Raw genomic sequence first — 23,424 nt, forward strand, 5'->3', positions numbered from 1 at the left:
TCCTTCTATGCCGCATCTTTCTGCAGCCTTTCTCCATTTAAATAATATTCAGCTCCTCTATTCTTCCTGCCAAACTGCATAACCTAACATTTCCCCACGCTATATTCCACCTGCCAAGTTTTTGACCGCTCACTTAACCTGTCCATATCCCTCTGTAGACTCTTTTGTGTCACTCTCACCACTTGCCTTCCCACCTATTTTTGTGTCATCCAGAAACTTGGCGATACTACATTCACTTCCTTCATTCAAGTCATTAATATATATTATAAATAATTGTGGCCTCAGCATTGATCCCTGAGGCACTCCACTAGTTACAGGTTGCCATCCTGAAAATGCCTCCCTTATCCCAACTCTCTGTCTTCTATTAGTTAGCCAATCCTCTATCCATGCTAATATACTACCCCAACACAATGGGCTCTTATTAAGTAGCCTTATGTGTGGTACCTTATCAAACGCCTTTTGGAAACCCAAATATATTACATCTACTGGTTCACCTTTATCCTGCTTGTTACCTCCTCAAAGAATCCTAATAAATTTGTCAGGCATGATATCCCCTTCATGAAACCATGCTGACTCTGCTTGAATATATTATGCATTTCTAAATGCTCTGTTATTGCATCCTTTTTAATAGACTCTAATATTTTCCCAATGATGGATGTGAAGCTAACTAGCCTATAGTTACCTGTTTTTTGCCTCCCTCCCTTTTTGAATAAGTGTGTTACATTGGCAGTTTTGCAATCTTCTGGGACTTTTCCAGAATGGAAATATTCTTGGGAGATTACTACCAGCACAGCCACTATCTTTGTAGCTACTCCCTTTAATATCCTAGAATGTAACCCCTAGGGGGAGGTGATGGAATAGTGTTATTGTCACTGAATTAATAATCCAGAGACTGAGAGTAATGCTCTGGGGACCTAGGTTCAAATCCCGCCATGGCAGATGGTGGGATTTGAATCCAATAAAAATCCAGTGTTAAAAGCCTGATGATGACCATGAAGCCATCATTGATTTTTGTTAAAAACCTATCTGGTTCACAAATGGCCTAGGCACCGGAAATAACAATGGCAAAGTCCTGTTGATCTTGCAAAGTCCTCCTTACTAACAAGCTAGTGCCAAAATTGGGAGAGCTGTCTCACAGACCAGTCAAGCAACAACCTGACATAGTCATCCTCATGGAATCTTATCTTATAGATAATGTCCCAGACACCACCATCACCATCCCTGAGTATGTCCTGTCCCACCGGCAGGTGGCAGCAGCACAGTGGTACACATTCGGGAGGGAGTTGCCCTGGGAGTCCTCAACATCGACTTCGGATCTCATGAGGTCTCATGGCAAACATGGGCAAGGAAACCTCCTGCTGATTCCCATGTATCATCCTCCCTCAGTGCTCCTCCATGTTGAACATTATTTGGAGGAAGCACTGAGGATGCAATGTACTCTGGGTGGGGGGTTTCAATGTTCAACACCAAGAGTGGCTTGGTTGCACCACTACTGAGTCAAGCTGGCCGAGTCCTAAATGACATAGCTGCTAGACTGGGTCTGCAGCAGATGGCAAGGGAAAAACATACTTGACCTCATCTTCACTTACCTACCTGCCGCAGATGCATCTGTCCATGACAGTATCAATAGGAGTGACCACCGCACAGTCATTATGGAGACGAAGCCTAGCCTTCACATTGAGGATACTCTCCATCATGTTGTGTGGCACTACCACCGTGCTAAATGGGATAGGTTTTGAACAGATCTAGCAACTCAAGACTGGGCATCCATGAGGCGCTGTGGGCCATCAGCAGCAGCATAATTGTACTCGAATACAATCTGTAACCTCATGGCCCGGCATATCCCCCACTCTACCATTACCATCAAGCCAGGGGATCAACCCTGGTTCAATTCAGAGTGAAGGAGGGCATGCCAATGGTGGCGGACAATTGAACAACTCACTGGAGGAGGAGGCTGCACAAATATCCCCATCCTCAATGATGGAGGAGCCCAGCACATCAGCCACATTTGGATTTGCTACAATCATCAGCTAGAATTGCCAAGTGGATGATCCATCACAGCCTCCTCCGGAGGTCCCCAGCATCACAGATGCCAGCCTTCAGCCAATTCGATTCACTCCACACGATATCAAGAGACGGCTGAAGGCACTGGATACTGCTAAGGCTATGGACCCTGACAATATTCTGGCAATAGTACTGAAGACCTTTGCCTCTAGCCAAGCTGTTCCAGTACAGCTACAACACTGGCATCTACCAGGCCATGTGGAAAATTGCCCAGGTATGTCCTGACCACAAAAAGCAGGTCAAATCCAACTCGGCCAATTACTGCCCCATCAGTCTATTCTTGATCATCAGTAAAGTAATGGAAGGGGTCATTAACAGTGCTATCAAGCGGCACTTGCTTAGCAATAACCTGCTCACTGGCACCCAGTTTGGATTCTGCCAGGGCCTCTCAGCTCCTGATCTCATTACAGCCTTAGTTCAAACATGGACAAAAGAGCTGAACTCCCGAGGTGAGGTGAGAGTGACTGCCCTTGACATCAAAGCCGCATTCAACAGAGTGTGGCATCAAGGAGCCCCAGCAAAACTGGAGTCAATGGGAATCAGGGGGAAAACAGTCCGCTGGCTGGAGTCATTCCTAACACAAAGGAAGATGGTTATGGTTGTTGGAGGTCAATCATCTCAGCTCCAGGACATCACCGCAGGAGTTCCTCAGGGTAGTGTCCTCAGCCCAACTATCTTCAGCTGCTTCACCAATGACCTTCCTTCCATCATAATGTTAGAAATGGGGATGTTTGCTGATGATTGCACGATGTTCAGCACCAGTCCTGACTCCTCAAATACTGAAGCAGTCCATGTCCAAATGCATCAAGACCTGGATAATATCCAGGCTTGGGCTGACAAGCGGTAAGTAATATTTGCACAAGTGTCAAGCAATGACCATCTCCAACAAGAGAGAATCGAACCATTGCCCCTTGATGTTCAAGGCATTATCATCACGAATCCCCCACTATCAACATCTTGGGGGTCACTATTGATCGGAAACTGGACTAGCCATATAAGTACTGTGGCTACAAGAACAGATTAGAGGCTAGGAATCGTGCGACGAGTATCCCACCTCCTGACTCCCCAAACCTGTCCACCATGTACAAGGCACAATTCAGGAGTGTGCTGGAATACTCCCCACTTGCCTGGATGAGTGCAGCTCCCACAACACTCAAGAAGCTTGACACCATCTAGGGCAAAGCAGCCCGATTGATTGGCACCACATGCACAAACATTCACTCCCTCCACCACCAACACACAGTAGCAGTAGTGTCAGTAGCGTCTACAATATGCACAGCAGGAATTCACTAAGGCTTCTTCGACAGCACCTTTCAAACCCACAACCACTACCATCTAGAAGGACAAGGGCAGCAGATGGATAGGAATACCATCAGCTGGATGTTCCCTTCCAAGTCACTCCCCATCCTGACTTGGAAATATATCGCCATTGCTTCACTGTTGCTAGGTCAAAATCCTGGAACTCCTTTCCTAACAGCACAGTGGGTGTACCTTCACCACATGGACTGCAGCAGTTCAAGAAGACAGCGCACCACCACCTTCTCAAGGGCAATTAGGGATGGGCAATAAATGCTGGCCCAGCCAGCGAAACCCACACCCTGTAATTGAATAAAAAAAGAAGGCCCAGGGGACTTATTAGCCTTTTGCCCCTTGATTATTTAGTATTTTTGGAATGCTATTAGTGTCTTCTACCGTGAGGACTGATGCAAAATATTTATTTAACTCCTCTGCCATTTCCTGGTTCCTCACTATTATTTCCCCAGCCTCATTCACTAAGGGGCCTATATTCACTTTGGCCTCTCTCTTCAATTTTATATATTTAAAGAAGCTCTTACTGTCCATTTTTATATTACTTGCTAGTTTATCCTCAAAGTTTATTTTCTCCCTCTTTATTTTTTTTGGTCATATTTTGTTGGTTTTTAAAACTTTCCCAATCCCCTGGCTTACCACTAATCTTTCTACATTGTGTGTGTATTTTGATACTATCCTTAACTTCCTTGGTTAACCATGGTTGGTTTATCCCCTTCCTAGAACCTTTCTTCCTTACTTGGATATATCTTTGTTGCGAGTCATGAACTATTTTCTTAAACATCTGCCATTGTTCATCACCGTCTTTTCCGCTAAGCTCCTTTCCCAGCCCACTCCAGCCAACTCTGTCCTCATTCCTTTGTAATTACCCTTATTTACGTTTAGCACAGTTGTTTCCAACCCAAGTTTCTCACTTTCAAACTGAATGCTAAATTCTACCATACTATGGTCACTGTTTCTTAGGGGATCTTTTACTCTGAGATCATTTATTAAACCTGCCTCATTACGCATTACCAAATCCAAAATAGCCTGATCCCTGATTGGATCCACAGCACCTTCCACCCTTCCCTACTGAGACCTGAGCAGGCTGAACTGCTGGGCATCCTCCCTGCCCCTGAACTCCTTCGCCCACCTCAAAATTGAAGCTGGGCAGGGAGCACCCCTAAATTGTCAACTGGCCGCTTAAGGGCCTCAATTGGAGCTAGGGCACCCTAGGCCTCAGCCTGACCCATGTAAAATTGTGGACATGGATCCCTGACCCCATTCCCAGGCTGTGCGATTTTTGGGAGTGCCTTTAAAGAGTGCGGGCTGCTTCCTGTCAGAAGCCTGCACTCGACCTGGCTGACCCTATTGTGGAGGTAGGCATGTCCTACTCCTCTGCAATTTTCACGTAGTTGGGCCAAGATTTTAAGGAGTTGTGGTTCATGGCCCCTTAGAGGAGTTGTGAACCCTAGTGTGCATGAGGGGACCTTTTAAAAGCTAAGTTCAAAAGATCCCCCTCATGCCCCTAAAGCCAAATTATGCCAGAGGCTAGGCTAAGAGCCCAGACTATTAGAATAATGGAACACCTGCTCCCTAGCAGAAACATTGATTGACAGCTCAGACTGTTTGATCTCTGCAATCAATTTCACAATGTTTGTTTACATAACTCAAATGGTTTCAAGTATTTCTGGTTTATGGTTTTTGAAACTTCAAAGGGCCTGTATGATTGACACTTATATTAACTTGTCCAGTTTTTTTACCAAGCAAATGGAAAAGTGATCAAAGGATTACATTTTTTCAAAGCTTTTTTTTTAACACATCCCACGTTACACTATTATTTATTGGTTCTAGGAAGTGCACAGTGGGTCAATGGGGATGGAAATGCCAGAGTTTGGCATAAGAGGCATGAGGGGCTTGAGGGGTTTGGTGGAAGGGCAGAGCCAGGCATATGGGGCATAAGGGGGCATAGGGGTGAGCGTGGCATGGGGGCATGAGGGGCCTGAGAGGGTGGGTAGGGGGCATGAGGTGGCATGGATGAGGCATGGGTGAGTTTGGAGGGTGAAGCGGGTGTGAGGGCTGGAGGGCCTTTGTGTTTTTTTTCACTGGGACAAAGTCCCACGGCACCGAGGAGGGCCTTTTAAACAGCCTGCCTTGGCACCCGGCAGCCCCTCTGGCTGCCTCCGCAGTTCTTACTGTATCTGCTGGCTGGACTCCAGCTCACACCTGGATCCCAGCAATGAGGAACCCTCCTTGGCAGGCACTTCCTCCTGAGATGGGTGGGCTGTGTCAGGAATTTTCAGAACTCCCCCTACCCACCTCGAGGATGAAAATCCAGGCCAGAACGTTTGAAGACTCTGGGTCTATACTCGATGGAGTTTAGAAGGATGAGGGGGGATCTGATTGAAACTTACAGAATACTGAAAGGACTGGGTAGAGTGGACGTGGGGAAGATGTTTCCATTAGTAGGAGAGACTAGGACCCGAGGTCACAGCCTCAGAGTAAAGGGAAGACCTTTTAGAACAGAGATGAGGAGAAACTTCTTTAGCCAGAGAGTGGTGAATCTATGGAATTCATTGCCACAGAAGGCTGTGGAGGCCAGGTCATTGAGTGTATTTAAGACCTAGATAGATAGGTTCTTGATTGGTAAGGGGATCAAAGGTTACGGGGAGAAGGCGGGAGAATGGGGTTGAGAAACTTATCAGCCATGATTGAATGGCGGAGCAGACTCGATGGGCCGAATGGCCTAATTTCTGCTCCTATGTCTTATGGTCTTATGACGTCTGCAGTTATTCAAATAAAAGTTATAAGTTAGTCATGTGGTTTCTGAAAATTAAGGAAAGCTTTGGAATTTAAAGCTGGTTCATTGCATTTCTACCTGGAAACAGGCTGTGTGTGTCACATTGCCATGGACTTGGGTGGAGCTTAGTGAGATTATTTGTTGTTGAGTTTATCTCTGTAAATTCAGTTAGGGCATAACCAGTAGGCAAGACTGGTTGATGTTGTAAAAGCAACTAAGATTGTGTCAGCTTTGGGTCTTATGTAATTTGAAAGTCAAGAGAAAAGCTAGACCTACACCTGAAGTATAATAGATCTATGGCCCATGATGCAGCCTGTGATTGGGAGCTGATATTCAGTTTAAGACAAAAGGTGGAAAGGGGAGAAAAGCCTCGAAGATTTGTTTAGTTGGAAGCCAAAGGAAGAACTTTACAGTAATTGTCAATAAAAGGCAGTTAATCTTGTTGCAGATGGAGTTCTGGAAATAATCAGCTTGAAATCATAGCAGTGGGCTATTGGAAACCAAGGGTGTTTTCTGATGTTTTAAGCCACTGCGCAGGGGTCGCAGGGGGCCCATGCTGTGGAATCCAGAGTTACATACAAACATACGAATTAGGAGCAGGAGTGGGCCACTTGGCCCTTCGAACCTGCTCCACCATTCAATAAGACCTAATTGTAACTTCAACTCTACATTCCCACCTAGCCCCAGGAACCTTTCACCCCCTTGCTTATCAAGAATCTATCTACCTCTGCCTTAAAAATATTCAAAAACTCTGCTTCCATCGCCTTTTGAGGAAGAGAGTTCCAAAGACTCATAACCCTCTGAGAGAAAAAAATTCGCCTCATCTCTGTTATGAGGTTGGTAAAGAAATTGGAGGTTTATTTAGCCAAAAACTAATGGAAGAACCCCCATGAAATCTTGTACCCTGGTGAATAACTGGAACGCTGAAGAGAAATCAGAGTGAATTCCAGAGAGTGATGATATACCTTTTGAGTTGGTCCCAAGAAAAGTGAATGAACCTTAAAGATTTTGTAAAATAAGGGAATTCTTGGGGGCAAGTGAAAAATAGAACTGAGTTTATAGCAAAGTCTTTGTAATCTGTAGTGTTAAGTTAATACAGCTTACTTTGTTTAATTCTTTTGATATATATCAAAGTTTGTTTTTTTAGAAATGTGAAATCTTGTGGGGTAGTTCTGTCGGTAAATTGCTGGGTGTTTGGATTTCTTCTTTAAACATTAACGTCCCCTAACAGGATTGTAATAAAATTGGGGGCTCTTGGCGGGATTTTGAATTCACAAACTGAGATGGTTGTGGGATATTGGCAAAGATTTAAGCTAACAAAATTTAACCATGAACTTTTATTGTGCTTAGTGAGAAGCAGAATGACAATAGTGTTGTCAGTTGCTAATATTTTCTGGGGAGGGAAGAGTTATCCAATGGTATTTTGCAACAGTTAACCAAGGTTAGGTTAATAGCATTAGAGGTTGACTCAATATTTAAAATTTAAGGAGGCAATTTTGAACTTGCTTGTCATAGAGAAGGACATTGAAAGTTTAAATCTTGGAAATGAACTTAAAATTGAAGATATACCTGTAGCTGAACAGGAGGAAAATAGTTTGACTTTGGAGTTAACTGGGGAATTTTTTTTGAACTTAGCTGCTACAGAACCTATAAACATGAAAGAAGAGACTTTAAAAATTGACTATTGTATATGTTGGTTGGATGCACTTGAATATCATACTGCCAAAATGGATTGCTTAATGGACAATGTAAGAGATTTGGAGAGAATGTTACTTGTAATGAAAGTAATATGTTAATTGTAAGATAGGTGTAAAGGTATATAACATGTTGTAAATTGTAATATTTTAAATGGTATAAATGAAAACACATCACAAGGCGATGTATTTTCATTTCCTCATGGGTGGGTTGCGAATGCCGAATGTCATAGTCCATAACATTTTAGGGATATAGCTTAATGGTGGCTTTTCACACCATATCATCCCAAACCCACCGCATTAATTATGCATTCCTGGGAAACACAATGTTTCAATGGCTGGCGGGCTCTCATTTGCCATTCCTGTGTTATTGGTGAGGTCGGCGATGCTCTATCAAGTGAGGATCAGCAGTGCAACATCCATCAGACAACCATGCTGTGAGTGATCTGTCCTGTTTCACAGGCCACTGCTATGCAATAATTATCTCTCCTTGCTTTCACAGGTACACCTGGGAAACAGCCAACGGAGTCCATGACCCAAGGCCTCCAATCAAGCCCCAAAGAAACCTCTGAAGAGGAATTTGAAGGCACCTTCCTTGAAGTCCTGCCACAGCTCTCACCCACACCCTCCACCAGCGCAGACACACACCATGGTGGGGCCTAGTAGCCTTAGGATCACAATCTAGTGAGCACATCACACTTCCTGATCCACAGCAGGTGGTGGCAGGGACTTTCCAGGTGTCCGGCTCGGAGGACTGCTGAAGGACAGAAATTTGCTGAGTCTGAGTCAATTGACGAGCTTCTGGACTTGGTCATGTCACAGTTGCTGGAGCTGCAAAGGCAAGCTTGGGAACGTTAGGAAGGGATGGCCGCTGCGCTCGTTAGATTTCAAAACACAATGGGGGAGTCCATCTGCCATCAGGCTGAGATGATAGCACTGGCATGCCGACACACCGTGGTCAACACTGTTAGGATGGCAGCCGCCATGGAGACCTTGGTCCAGGATGTCGCTCCTATACTGCTACGCGGGCTGAACTCCATTGTTGACGCCATAGTTGGCCTCCAATAGTGTGTACATGAGAGGGGTGTGTGGCAGCTTGATCTCACTCCAGCTACCCGTTCTCCTCAAGGAGTCAGCCAGCGGCCCTTGGGAACCCACTGGGAGGAGGATCAGCGGGTTCACACCGTGGGGCTATCCACCAGGTGACTCCAGGACTGTCCAGCCCATTCGAATCCCCTCTTCCAGTCACCCCAGCAGCTCCAGTTCCACAGGCCAAGGAAGGTACCACTGCCACCCAAAAGCAGGCCAGGGCCCTCCAGGTCTCAGCCTTCCAGAGGATGCCCATCAAGGTCATCACAGACAGGGCGTAGCAGTCAGCAGACTGCCTCCACCTCTCCCTGTAGATGTTGGGAGAGCACCAAGGCTTAGCAGCAGGGTTAGGAAGGTTAAGAAGATGTAGTTGCACAGCCTGGGCATGAGTGTTGTAATCATTTGTACATAATGTTCACTATTGTCAATAAACTCCCAAGAATGTCTCCCTGCCTGTGGCTCCTTGTTTTGATGAGCAGTGTTCGTGTCACTCAGATGTGAAACCTTTCTGCACAAGTTAAAGGCAGGTGTCTCAGTCCAGGGCCTCTTCCCTGTGCTCTGTGCAGCCGTCAGACCAAAGTGATGGTCCGGCCTCACACTCCCTGGAAACATTACTGATGCCTGCACCTTGACGGTGTTTGTCATTGCTGCCAGAATGTCATGGGCAGGCGTCACTGAGTCCCGTCATTCTCTCAATGTGCTCTCAGCATTTTGAGGTGGGGCTGGCCGCCATCTCTTCAGCATCTGTGACCAGTGATGCTGTGCTCCTGAAGGGCTCAAGTGCTGAAGGCAGACAAAGGATCAGATGCTTTTACAGTTTCAAGGCTGTGCCTTTATGATATGACGCTGATCTCAGAGCACAAGCGCGCTGCCCTCGGCCAGATAGGAGTCAGACATTCTCAGAGGCTATGTGAAGATCTTTGGAGTGTCCTCACTGCATGTTGCCATCATCCTGCAGTCGAGCGACTAAAAAGGCCTCCACTGCACCTCCATGACAGGAGCATTATCACATGGTATGTGCACTGCCATAAGCCAGACTGGAGTCAAACATTTATAGATGCAATGTGAGGATTTTATGGTCTCTTCACTGCATGTTGTCATCATCCTTCAGGAATCTAACAGCTATGAGGGCCTCCCAAGCGCACCTGCCTCAACTGGCCAGGATGTATTTGTGATGGTTGCACGCCAGCTGCACATTCAGCAAATGGAATCCCTTGTGGTTGACATAGTTGACTGCATGTTGCGACAGAGATGCGAGCGCCACATGAGTGCAGTCGATGGCACCTCTGGGAAACCCGAGATCTGGGCAAATCCAATGGCTCCTGCATCCTGGCTCTTCTGGTCCCGGGCAAAATGCACAAAGTTGTGTGCCATCTCGAAGATGGCAACCATGATTTCATGGATGCATTTGTGGTTGGAGGCTAGTGATATCCCACAGAGGTCAACTGAGAACCCTTGAAAGGAGCCACTGTCATAAAAATTGAGCACTGCCGTCATTTTCATGGGCACTGGCAGTGGATCCTCTCCATGTCCACGTGGCGCCAAAACCTGCAGTATCTGGCAGATGTGATCGACCAGTTCCCTAGACATGTACAGTCTTTGGCGACACTGGTTCTCGGTCTTCTGCAGGAATGAAAGGTGGTGTCCATAGATCCTGGGTCTAGCTAGGTGCCGACCAGTGACGGCTGCTGTGGCTTTTTGGCAGCATGTGCGGGAGCCCCAGCTGCCCCTTCTTCTTGAGGGTGCTGCTCCTCCCTCTGCACAGCCAGGCGCCTGAGTCGCTCTCTTCTCCAACGTCTTCGCTCTATGTACACCATGAGGCATGAGCTAGTTCATTAGGCTCCATGACCCAGATATTCTCCTCCTGCAGGATGAAAGAGAGAGCCGCGTGGGTTAGCATGGGTGTACTAAGAACCTGTCTTGGTTAAGCCTGAAGGCCCCTTAACGCACCCTGGAGAGTGCTGGCCACCACTTGGATTGCCAGAGTTTAATGTGCTGCATGGCTGCCTGAAACCCCACCTTCCACCGCCCCACTCCACCTGACCAATTGGTAGCAGCTTTGCCCATTGGACTGCATGCTGTGCCCTCAGCTCAGGCACAGGTACTCTCCTAATCCGCACTGCAAACTGCACGGTTAGCTTGACCCATGGGGGAGACTGGTCCAAACCAGGATGATGATATTGCAAGGGGCTGTGAGTGCCTTCGGCAGTGACTACTCCATGGCCAGCTTTAGCAAGGAGATTGTACAATGTGCCCAGTTGTCCAACTGTTCTGCAGTCCACTAAAACGCTTTTTTGGTTTTCAGTTTTCACCCAAGAGATTAAGATCTCTGGAGCACTTGGTGGCACTTTCATGCCTCTGCATTTCTTGACTGGGCAGATAAGCTAAAGGTCTGTCTCCAATCATGCCAAGGTGGCTGCATCTGAACTGTTTCAGTGCAGAGGAATGGTCACTTTATACAAGGCTTTCCTAATGGGTGGCTGCTTCCCTCCCCCACCACGCCCCCCTACCCCCATCCCACACATGCTTGTGCGCTACCTTCAACCGCAGGGCAGCCTTTGCCCCCCCCCCCCCCCCCCCCCCAAAGTTGCCTCAACCATAGGGCAGCCTTTGCTCCCCCAACCCCACCAAAATCATCTCAACTGCAGAGCAGCCTTTGCCCTCGCCCCTCCGCAACGCGCCTCAACCTTGAAGTCCAAAAGGCATCCCCCACGAGCACTCCACAACATTACTATGCACTCATCTCTGAGCTCCCCTCAAAGTGCAGCCCACCAAGTGCACGCCTTTTATATGCTATTGTGAATCACATCGACATGGGCGGATGATCCAGCAAGGGGGTGATGAATCCGGCGGGCTAGCCTTACAATGATATGCAGATGTATTACAATGAGATTCCCGACGTCCGATGGCGGGAAATGCGGCCTGCCATCGACGGGCTGAGTGGACAATCACAAACTGGTTTCACGACGTTGTGAAACTGATTTTTGGCCTTCCCGCCATATTGTCCGCTGACGCTGTCGAGCACGCCCGACGCCAGTGGCCACGGACAATTCTGCCCTAAATTTTAAATGTAAACTCAGTGGGGAAGAAATCCTGCTAAACACCAAGGCTGGAAAACCACACAGACTTAAGATAATTACAATTCAAAAGTTAGCTTGTGTTTACTGGATAAAGTCAGGGTAAGAGGATGAAAGTCATAAAATGGCTCGTGGGCTTACTTAACCAAAGAACTGGACACATGACATCTGCAGTTATTCCAGTATCAGATATAAGTTAGCCATGTGGCTTCCAAGAAATAAAGAAGACTTTGGAATTAAAAGATAGCTAATTGAAATTTCTACCTGGGAACAGGCCATGTGTGTCACATTACCATGTAAATGGGTGCAGCTAAGTGAGAATCTTTGTTTTTGAGTTCATCTCTGCAAATTCAGCTAGGGCATAGCCAGCAGGCAAGATGTTTTTTTGGAAAGCAACTGAGACTGTCAGATATAAAAGCAAAGAACTGCGGATGCTGGAAATCCAAAACAAAAACAGAAATATCTGGAAAAACTCAGCAGGTCTGGCAGCATCAGCGGAGAAGAGCACAAGTTCAGTTCTGTTGAAGGGTCATGAGGACTCGAAACGTCAACTGTGCTCTTCTCCGCCAATGCTGCCAGACCTGCTGAGTTTTTCCAGGTATTTTTGTTTTTGTTTAAGAGACTGTCAGCTTTGGCTCTTATGTAGCTTGTAGCTCCTTGAAAGTCAAGAGATAAAGCCAGACTTATATCTTAAGTAAAGTAAATCCTAAATCTATCTCCATCACTTAGCCTGTGATTGGGAGCTGGTATTCAGTTTAAGAAAAAGTTGAAAAGGGGAAAAATGACTGGAAGGTTTGTTTAGTTTGAAGCTAAAAGAAGAAATCTGCAGGAATCCTCTCAATATTGGAGTTCTGGAAATAATCAGCTTGGTTGAAGTTTGAAATCATAGCAGCGGGCTATTGGAAATCAAGGATGTTTTCTGATGTTTTAAGCCACTGCACAGGGGTCTGTGGAATCCAGAATTATGAGACCAGTATTGAAATTGGAGGGCCGGTTAGCCAAAAACTAATGGAAAGACCTCCATGAAATCTTGTACCCTGGCGAATAACTGGAACGCTGAAGAGAAATCAGGGTGAATTCTGAAGAGCGGTGATATATCTTTTGGGTTGGTCCCATGTAAAGTGAATGAACCTTGGGGCAGAATTTTAGATTACCCCACCAGGTTTCCAGGTAGGGGCCGTCATATTCTTTGGATGGCCTTCCCACCAGCCTCCTGTAAGCCCTGACCACACCGCACTTTTACGGTGGGACGGGTGAGGCCTAGGCTGGCTTGCCCACCCTTCCCCCAATTGAGGCCATTAAGAGGCCAATTAAAGACCACACAAGGGCTGTTTCCCACCCAGCCTCAATTTTTGGGCTGGCAGGAGCAGTTCAGCAGCAGGGATGCCCAGAATGTGACCTTGCTCAAGCCTTGTGCAGGAAGGGGTGGGGTTGGGGGGGAGGGGTGGGAAACGCCTCCGTCAATAACCTCCTTTCAACATCAGGCACCCTCCCCTCCCCCCACAAGGTATGCCTGTCTATACCCACCCCCCCGCCCCCAACCTCACCACCTCCCACCCACCCCTCCTGCCCCGGGCCTCACCTCCTATCTCTACTCTGAGACCCCCAACTTACCTGGTCCTGGACTCCGGGACATAGACTCCGGGGTCTCCAGCAGTTCTCTGAGGCGGGACTTCCTCCTGAGTCAGGGGCAGAAGTCCCATCTCCAGGCAATTACATGAACATAAAATGGCTGCACTGCAGCCAGTATTGTGTGGTGTGTTTTCCACCAACTCTTCGAGTGACAGGTCGAAAAATCCCGCTACCTGAAAAACCCTGGCCTTAAATGTTTCACAAGATGGGGGGAAGTGAAAAGTAGAACTGAATTTATAGCATTAGGTGTTATAAGCTATAGTGTTATGCTAATAGAGCTTAGTTTGTTTAATTCGTTTTGATATACTGTGAAGTTTGTTTTTGTTTAAAAATGTGAAATTGTGTGACGTAGTTCTGTCGATTAATTGCTGGGTGTTCAGATTTCTTCTATAAATGGACCTTAACAGGATCATAACAAAAGAAGGTGTAATGGTTTGCATTACAGCAAACAACACTCCTGTGACTAGCCTTGAGCATCTAGGCACAGTTAATTTAGCGATGAACCCAGCGACAGTCTAGGCTAACAAACTTAAATGTTTTGTTTCATCTGTACTATAGCAAAATCTATTTATATTTTCCATTGTTTCACAGGTAGATAAAAACATAGTTCGAACTGAAATAGGAGTTCTACTTCGACTCTCCCATCCCAATATCGTAAGTTGAATTACCATATTCTTCACAATATCTAACTTGCTCATTTACTATTATCAAGGATATAACACATTTCCCCCTTCCCTTTTAAGTAAGGAACACAACAATTTATAACTTGCAGGCTCAGCATAAATATGGTATAATTTGAAACATTTGCTTTCAATGCTGACTGCTCACGATCTGATATAACACAAACATATTTAGCTATTTTTATGCCATTATGGTACAAACCTATTACATACATATTAAAATTCACACTCAGATGTCGCTACAGCATTTCAAGTAGATTGCCAGGGAGGGACAGTTTTCTTCTTCATCAATATGTTCGAAGCTCTTGCTGAATGCTTTCTGCTTTTTTTTTAAACAAGCATAACTGGTTAGATCATTCCTTTCACTTAAAATGTTGATGCAACATGAATTTCATGTGTTTCATTGCTAATGGGGATAACATATTTGTACCTGAAAAGTTGCAATAATGTTTCCAACATCTACACAAAAATATTACGTAAGAACATACGAAATAGGAATAGGCCATTTGGCCCCTTGAGCCTGCTCTGCCTGTGGCTCCACTCCACTTTCCTGCCAGACCCAATAATCCTTGACTTCCTTGTCAATCAAAAATCTGTCTAACTCAGCCTTGAATATATTCAATGACACAGCCTCCACTGCTCGCTGGGGGAGAGAATTCCAAACACCAACGACTCTCATTGGGCTGTATAATTTTTAAAGCTATTTTTTCTAATTCTCCCGCAACTTAGAGCTTGGAAACGGCACAGACGTGTTCTGTTTTTTAAGACCCGATTTTACTTAGGGCATAAGTGATGCTTCTGGGGGCCAAGGCAGCTATCAAACCATCCAGTCTCCTCGCTGTGTAGCGCTCTGAAGATTTCAGTTCCTGGACCTCGTTTAAATGATATCACTCAGACTCCTGTCTGAACCTGGTAGGGATGATCAGAAGATATATGGGAGACCACTGCTAGAGATTCAAGATGACATTACTGGCTAAAAGTGGTAAGGGGTTGAGTCTAAAAACATTCGTGGTCAGAGGAGAACATGGAAGCACAAGGCAGTGGAGACTCAAGGTTTTTTTGTGGGATGGGAGGGGAACACCAACTTTCCAATCCCACAAAAGACCTATAAAAATTACCCATTTCAATTACCTGGGCCCTCTTCAGGCCATGTTCCTTCTTGCTGCCAGCTTTTATTGGGGGCTCTGGTGCTGCCAGCTTTCATTGCCACTGCCAGATTACAGTTGTGATTTCAGTTAAAATTGTGTCAGAGTCTGAATGATGCCAATGGAATCCAACATTTCAATATTAATGAGACTTCTACCTATCTGCAATGGGTATCCTCAAAACTGCCAAAAACCCAGCAGTTAAAATGGTGGTGGCTATGAATAAGTTGAGAATTGGGAAGTGCAGGGCCAAGATTTTGACTGCCTGACCAGGAGGTGGATAGGATTAAAATGGACCTTTTAATAATTTAAGTTTTATCGTGCTAAAATTTATTCAATTCATTTGGATTAATTACATTAATAATCCACCATCTAAGTTATATATTGTTTTTGATGATAATACTTTCCTCTCTTGTTTTAATTTATGTATTGCTTATTTGGTTCTACACCATAGCATTATATTTAGCCACAAGAAAGGGTGGGGAAACCTTTTCCCAATCCAGTCTTTATGATTTTGAAAGAAGCCACTTTGATGTATGAGGTAGTGGACAAGTGACATTCCTGCATATTTGCTACATCAATGTGAAGGATCTGAACTATGCTTATCATATTCCGATAGTAACATGGATAGATACATGGATGGGAGAGGTCTGGAGGGTTATGGACTAGGTGCAGGTCAATGGGACTAGCGGAATAATATTTTGGCACAGACTAGAAGGGCTGAATGGCCTGTTTTCTGTGCTGTAGTGTTCTATGGTTCTAGTAACATGTAGCAAGCAAAGGATTTCAAGCACAAACCCAAACCTTACTTATACCATGGTATTATATGCATTACACCATGATCCACTGTATTTTGGTTCTATTCAGATAATAGCTGAGAATGATAAATACTGAACCTGTTATCAGTTTAATTTGTATTTATTGAAATTTTTACTAATAAAGACATAGAAAATCCTAATTAATAATTGTGGCATTTCATATATAATTTTCTTAACAATCAATTTCTTTTACAGATTAGACTGAAAGAAATATTTGAGACTCTAACAGAGATTAATTTGGTTCTGGAACTGGTCACAGGAGGAGAGCTATTTGACAGGTGTTGATTTGTTTATTTTAAAGGTAGATTAATAAGTAAATATAAAGCTGCAGTATGAGACTCAAGCAGCTTTAAACTGTCTCAGGCATTTACATACTTTTCATGAAGTTGGTTTCCTTTGTACATATCATTTGACAATGATACAGTTTATAGTTTTGTCTGTGTGTGAGTATATATACATATGGGGCAGGATTTTCTGGAAAGGCGGCGGCCCTGCCCACTGACTGAAATATCGGGGCCAAGCCCATCTTCACCAGCCAGAACTCCCAAATTGTATAAATGAAAGACTCATGGTACACCGTGTACAGCTCAGCCATAACCAATATATTTTTCCACCACTATCAATGTCTCAACCCTACAGCAGGCCGATTGAAGAGAGAAATTCCAAGTACAGCTCACAACCAATCTGGAAAATCTTCATGCATCCAACTAAGCTTCAGAACTGTGAGATCAAATAAGGTCAGCTGTACTAAATTCCTGTGCCCAGACTATTGTTTTTTTTCAATTGTTCGTGGGACATGGGCCTTGCTGGCAGCCCATTCCTAATTGCCCTTGTTCCGAGGGCATTTACGAGTCAACCACATTGCTGTGGGTCTGAAGTCACATGTAGGCCAGACCAGGTAAGGACAGCAGATTTCCTTCCCTAAAGGACATTAGTGAACCAGATGGTTTTTACAACAATTAGCAACGGTTTCATGCTCGTCATCAGACTTTTAATTCCAGATTTTTATTGAATTCAAATTTCACCATCTGCCGTGGTGAGATTTCAGCCCAAGTCCCCAGAGAATCACCCTGGGTCTCTGAAAAACTAGTCAGTGACAATACCACTATGCCACCATCAACCCTTAGCATCAATTATTGTCCACTTAAGGCCCTCAATCTGCTTCGACTGCCATAATGCCCTGGGCTGAGGCAGAAGGGCAGGAGTGGGAAGGCCATTTTTTAAAACAAATCTGTTGGAAAAGTGGGAAGGAAGGTGGAGTGCATCATTCAGGGGGTGCCCTGTGTGCATCAGGGGCACCTCTCCCATCAAATGTTACCTGTCCTTTGTGCCTCCCCGCCTGGCCTCCTGTGCACACCCTCTCTCACCTGCCTCCCTAGGGTGCCTGATCCCTCTTCACCCTAACAGCCTGGGACTTACCTGGGTCTGGTGTCCATCCTTGATCTCCATGGGTCCCACTGTAGTCCCAACAGCACCTGCTACTGAGACTGCAGAGCTTAGATGTAATCCGTTGGTAGTGAGATCGCATTAGCTCTGGCTGTCGCATTCCGCTTCTGTTGTTTGGCATGCAAGTAGTCCTGTGCTGTAACTTCACCAGGTTGACACCCTATTTTTTTTAGGTATGCCTGGTGCTGCTCCTGGCATGCCCTCCTGCATTCTTCATTGAGCCAGGGTTGATCCCCTGGATTGATGGTAATAGTGGAGTAGGGAACATGCCAGGCCATGAGGTAACAGATTGTTACTGAATGCAATTCTGCTGCTGCTGATGGCCCACAATGCCTTATGGATGCCCAGTTTTGTTCGAAATCTATCCCATTTGGCATGGTGGTAGTGCCACACAGTATGATGGAGGGTATCCCCTAGGTGAAGGTGGGACTTTGCCTCCACAAGGACTGTGTGGTGGTCACTCCTACCAGCGCCATCATGGACAAATGCATTTCTGACAGGTGGAATGGTGAAGATGAGTGGGAAGGAAGGGGGAGTGCATCATTCGGGGGGTGCATCAGGGACACCTCTCCCATCAATTGTTACCCCTCCTTTGTGCCTCCCCACCGGGCCACCAAAACCCTCCAAATCAAGTAGATTTTTCATTCTTGTTGGTTCCATCACCACCTGCCACAGACCCAGTCTAGCAGCTATGTCCTTTAGGACTCAGCCAGCTCAGTCAGTACTGGTGCTACTGAGCCACTCTTGGTGATGGACTTTCATCCAGAGTACACTCTTGCCACCCTAAGTGCTTCTTCCCAATGGTGATCAACATGGAGGAGTACTGATTCATCAGCTGAGGGAGGGTTGTGGGTGGTAATCAGCAGGAGGTTTCCTTACCCATGTTTGACCTTATGCAATGGGACTTCATGGGGCTGGAGTCAATGTTGAGGACTCCCAGGGCAACTCCCTCCTGACTAGATACCACCTCTGGGACGTCTGTTCTGCTGGTGGGACAGGACATACCCAGGAATGGTAATGGTGATGTATGGTACATTGTAAGGTATGATTTGGTGAGTATGACTATGTCAGGCTGTTGCTTGACTATTCTGTGGGACAGCTCTCCCATTTTTGGCACAAGCCCCCAGACGTTAGTAAGGAGGACTTTTCAGGATCAACAGGGCTGGGTTTGCAAGTCATTTCTGGTCAATGCTAGGTGATCTATCCAGTTTCATTCCTTTCAGAATTCGTAGTGGTTTGATGCAGCTGAGTGGCTTGCTAGGCCATTTCAGAGGGCATTTAACAGTCAACCACATTGCTGTGGGTCTGGAGTCACATGTAGGCCAGACCAGGTAACTATGTAAGATTTCCTTCCCTAAAGGACATTAGTGAACCAGATGGGTTTTTATGATAATTGACAATTGGTTCATGATCACCATGAGACTAGTTTTTAATTCTAGATATATTGAATTTAAATTCCACCAGCTGCTGTGATGAGATTTGAATGTATGTCTCCAGAGCATTAGCCAGGGCCTCTGGATTACTAACCCAGTGACTTTATCACTGTTAATGTGGACTTGTAATCATTCTGCGTGCAGCATGTGACCTCAACTCCTAAAATCCAGCCTTTTGTCTCTTTACCTAAAGAAGGATATACTTTCTTAGGGAGAAATGCAACAAAGGTTCACTGGACCTGGGATGAGGAATTGTCCTATTGGAAAGATTGAGCAGGCTAGAATTTAGAAGAATAAGAGGTGATCTCACTGAAACATAAGAAATTCATAAGGGTCTTGACAGGGAGGATGTTTCCCCTGGTTAGGGAGCCTAGGACTAGGAGAGCCTGTGCCAGCTGTGGCTCAGTTGGTACCACTCTCACCTCTGAATCACCAGGTTCAAGTGCCACTCCAGGGCTTAAACATAAAAATCTACACTGACACTCCAGTGCAGTATTGAGCTGTGTTGTTAGAAGTGCTATCTTTCGGATGAGACATTAAACCAGGGCCCCATCTGATTGCTTGGTTGCATATAAAAGATCCCATGGCACTATTTTGAAAAAGAGCAGGCGAGTTGTCCACAATGGCCAACATTTATTCTGCAATCAACATCACAAAAATAGATTATCTAGTCATTATCACGTTGTTGTGGGAATTTGCTGTGCGCAAATTGGCTGCTGCATTTCCTACAGGACAACAGTGACTATACTTTCAAAGTATTTCATCGTTTGTAAAGTGCTTTGAGATGTCTGGTGGTTGTGAGAAGTGCTGTTTAAATGCAAGTCTTTCTTTGTTTTTATAGTCTCAGAATAAGGGGTCAGCCATTTAGGACTGAGATGAAGAGAAATTTCTCTTATCAAAGGGTTGTGAACTTTTGGAATTCCCTATCCCATAGATGCTCAGTCACTGATTATGTTCGCATCAGAGATTGATCGACTTTTGGATACTGAGGAAAACAAAGGATATGGAGATAGCGTGGGAAAGTATAGCTGAGGTAGACCAGCCACGATCTTATTGAAAGGCAGAGCAGGCTCAAAGATTTACGCCTACTTCTATTTCTTGTGTTCTTAATGGTCAGGAGTGAGAGGAGAGGAGGCGTAGTTTATTAGTCACTAGTCACAGAACTTTACAGCCCCACCTGCCGCAGGATCTTCCAGTCCCACCGAAGTCAATGGACTTTTGAACGGCTTGCCGTATTTCCTGGCACCGCCCCCACAGCGATGGGGCCATAAAATTCCGCCCATAGAATGGCATTTGTGTCTTTGATTTGGGCCACTTTACTTCTATGGCAGGGGCTGAAACCTGATTGGGATTTAAAAACAAAAAACTACTGCGGATGCTGGAAATCCAAAACAAAAACAGAATTATCTGGAAAAACTCAGCAGGTCTGGCAGCATCGGCGGAGAAGAAAAGAGTTGACATTTCGAGTCCTCATGACCCTTGAAGGGTCATGAGGACTCGAAACGTCAACTCTTTTCTTCTCCGCCGATGTTGCCAGACCTGCTGAGTTTTTCCAGGTAATTCTGTTTTTGTTTGGGATTTAAATGTGGATTTGCAGGACAGATGGGCACAGATTCGAGAAGTGACAGCATGATTAAGGACTTTGAAATGGAAAGGGAGATTGGAGATGGGACGGTAGATCGAAAGGTCAGAGGGGTTAAGATATAGAGGGTTGAATTTTACGCGGGAGGTGGGGGGATGCATTCCTGTACCCACTCTCCAGGTCGAAAAATTGGATGGCACCATGCCAACTTTAAATTTGGCTGCCCTGCAGCGATAATATGCTGGTGGCAGCCTTACTGAGTGGTACTTGCATCCCTGAGGGACAGGAAGTCCTGCTCTCAAGAAAGAGCTGCCGGTCAATCTGATTGACATTTTCATGACCCCAGCGAGGGAGGTAGGGGGTTATCGAGGGTCGGGTTTTAGAGGCCGGGATGGAGGCATAAAGTGGTACAATCTTGGGGAGGGGGTGCCCCCAATGGGCATAGTGGACCCCACAAAGGTGGTAACCCTCGCTTCCTGCTTGCTTTTAGCTTGTGCACTTAAAACTGCCAGGCTACTTGGCTTTCCCCTGCCTTCCCCAGTCACATGTGCTATTGTGGCAGAGGGGGAATGAAGTCCTATAGTGGCCATTAATTGGCCACTTAAGGGCCTCAGTAGGCCTAAGCGTGGACAGGCTTTCTGATGTATTAAGCGCCCTCTGTAATATGGAGGATAGGTTGGGGGTGAGTGGGAAGGTGATGGGCTGACCACCCATTATCTTTTACGTGACCCCAAATACGCTGGCATCGGAGTGTAAAGTTCGCCCGAGAGAAGCTGTTTATACTTGTGACGAGACAAAAACTATACCCCGTGGATATAAGGGATTCATCAATGAATCCGGTAGGAAATTCAGGAGAAAATTCTTTATCCAAAGAGTGGTTAGAATGTAGAACTCACTTCCATAAGGAATATTTGAGGAAACTACCATAGCTACATTTTAAAGGAATCCAGATAAACATGAGGGAGAATAGAATAGGTTATGCTGATAGCATTAGATGAAGGGAGGAATTTATTGTGGGGCATAAACACTAACATAGACCACTTGGTCTCTTTCTATGCTGTGTCATTCTATGTCATTTCATACTATGTCATTTCAGATGTTAAAAATTTATAAAGGACCTGTGTGCAAAACCTCAAAATGAGATGTTATGAGAATATTGATGTGGTAATGCAGCAAATTAAGTGGGCAATTTTATCACAAACTTACTGTGCATATTACGGTAACATTGTAAGTAAATTGACAGAAGTGCCTGGCTGTATTAAAACCTAATCGATTTTTCATGAATACAAATAGACTGACATATAAATGCTCATTTGTTTTCATTCAGTAACAAACTTTACTTTACTATTTGTAGGATTGTTGAAAAGGGATATTACAGTGAAAAAGATGCTGCAGATGCTGTCAAACAAATTCTGGAGGCAGTTGCAGTAAGTTTTATTACTATCATTCACGATAATATTTGAGCTTGAATATTCTGAATTTTTGATCTTTCACTGCTTTAGACTGGAAATCTCAACCAGGATCACTTACAACACTGTCCTATGGTGAAATACATAGTTTTCAAATTCTATACAACGCAAAATACCTAGAAGTATGTTTTTTTCTGTTCCGTATTGGTAACGGAAAGTTGTCATTAGGGTTTCTTTACATTTATACACATGTTGCCTTTTGCTACAATCAGATAATGAAAGGAAGTCTGCTCTTTAATGTCAAATGATAGAAAAATTAGTTTCAGTTTTTTAGTTTTCTACATTGACTATATTTTACATATATATTTAGTACACGTATAAGTGAAAGATAAAAGCAAAATACTGCGGATGTTGAAGATCTGAAATAAAAACAGCAAGTGCTGGAAAAACTCAGCAGGTCTGGCATCATCTATGGAGGGAGAAACAGTTAATGTTTCGAGTCCAATATGGCTCTTCTTCGGAAGGCTAACTCTGTTTCTCTCTCCACAGATGCTGCTAGACCTGCTCAGTTTTTCTAGTGCTTTCAGTTTTTATTGTAAGTGAAAGATATTTCACTACTTGTGATTGGTTAAAATACTCCAGCAATACAATAAGCCCTCTTTTTATAATGGACACCCCTTTCTTATCCAATTTAGCTATTGGGTTCCCTGCGTTTATAATAAGTTGTAAACTCATTTTATTATTTGGTTGTTCATATGTAATACATAGATTGCTACTACCTATTCGAACACATTTTCAATGGCTATAAAGTTAAAAGTTGTCAAATGCCTACTAATAAGTGCTGATTTAGTACATTTGTCTTTAGTTTACAAATAATTTTAAGTTAAGTTGATCAGTGCTAATGGGATATGTGAGCTCAGAAAAATGAGATTTAACAATCAGTTTGTGAATATATCACTTTGTATTATAGCTTTGCTCTGGAACATTATAATTGAATTTTTGAGCACCATTGGAGTTGTGTAAAACAAGAGATAGTAAATTGGTAGCTCATTTTATATCATAGAATATTGATTCATCAAATACGAATCCTTGCCTACCAACTGAACGAGTAACTTTTTGCCCATTCTTACTTACTTAGACTTAGTCCCTCTGGTCTCATGTGGAACAATGGGGAGCATAACTCTGCCACTGGCTCTGGTCCACCACAATCCCTTTCGCTGTAGCCCAGGTGGTGTCACTTGGAGGCCCTCCTTAAATGTACTTTATCA

The 23,424-nt window shown here is 44.7% G+C and overlaps 1 protein-coding gene across 3 annotated transcripts in view; it reads left to right on the top strand.

Moving 5' to 3' along the window:
• Positions 1–23,424, top strand: part of camk4 (calcium/calmodulin-dependent protein kinase IV) — a 278,967-nt gene that overhangs the window by 97,580 nt on the left and 157,963 nt on the right. For 2 of the 3 annotated variants that reach the window (XM_078566212.1, XM_078566205.1), the window contains exons 3-5: positions 14,235–14,297; positions 16,482–16,564; positions 22,102–22,174. The exons of the other annotated variant lie outside the window; for it this stretch is intronic. In XM_078566212.1, the coding sequence (XP_078422338.1) occupies positions 14,235–14,297; positions 16,482–16,564; positions 22,102–22,174 (219 nt within the window). The remainder of the gene's footprint in view (positions 1–14,234; positions 14,298–16,481; positions 16,565–22,101; positions 22,175–23,424) is intronic. 3 annotated transcript variants of the gene reach the window in all.

This window comes from Cetorhinus maximus, chromosome 2, assembly GCF_964194155.1.
Source record: "Cetorhinus maximus chromosome 2, sCetMax3.hap1.1, whole genome shotgun sequence".
Taxonomy (NCBI): domain Eukaryota; kingdom Metazoa; phylum Chordata; class Chondrichthyes; order Lamniformes; family Cetorhinidae; genus Cetorhinus; species Cetorhinus maximus.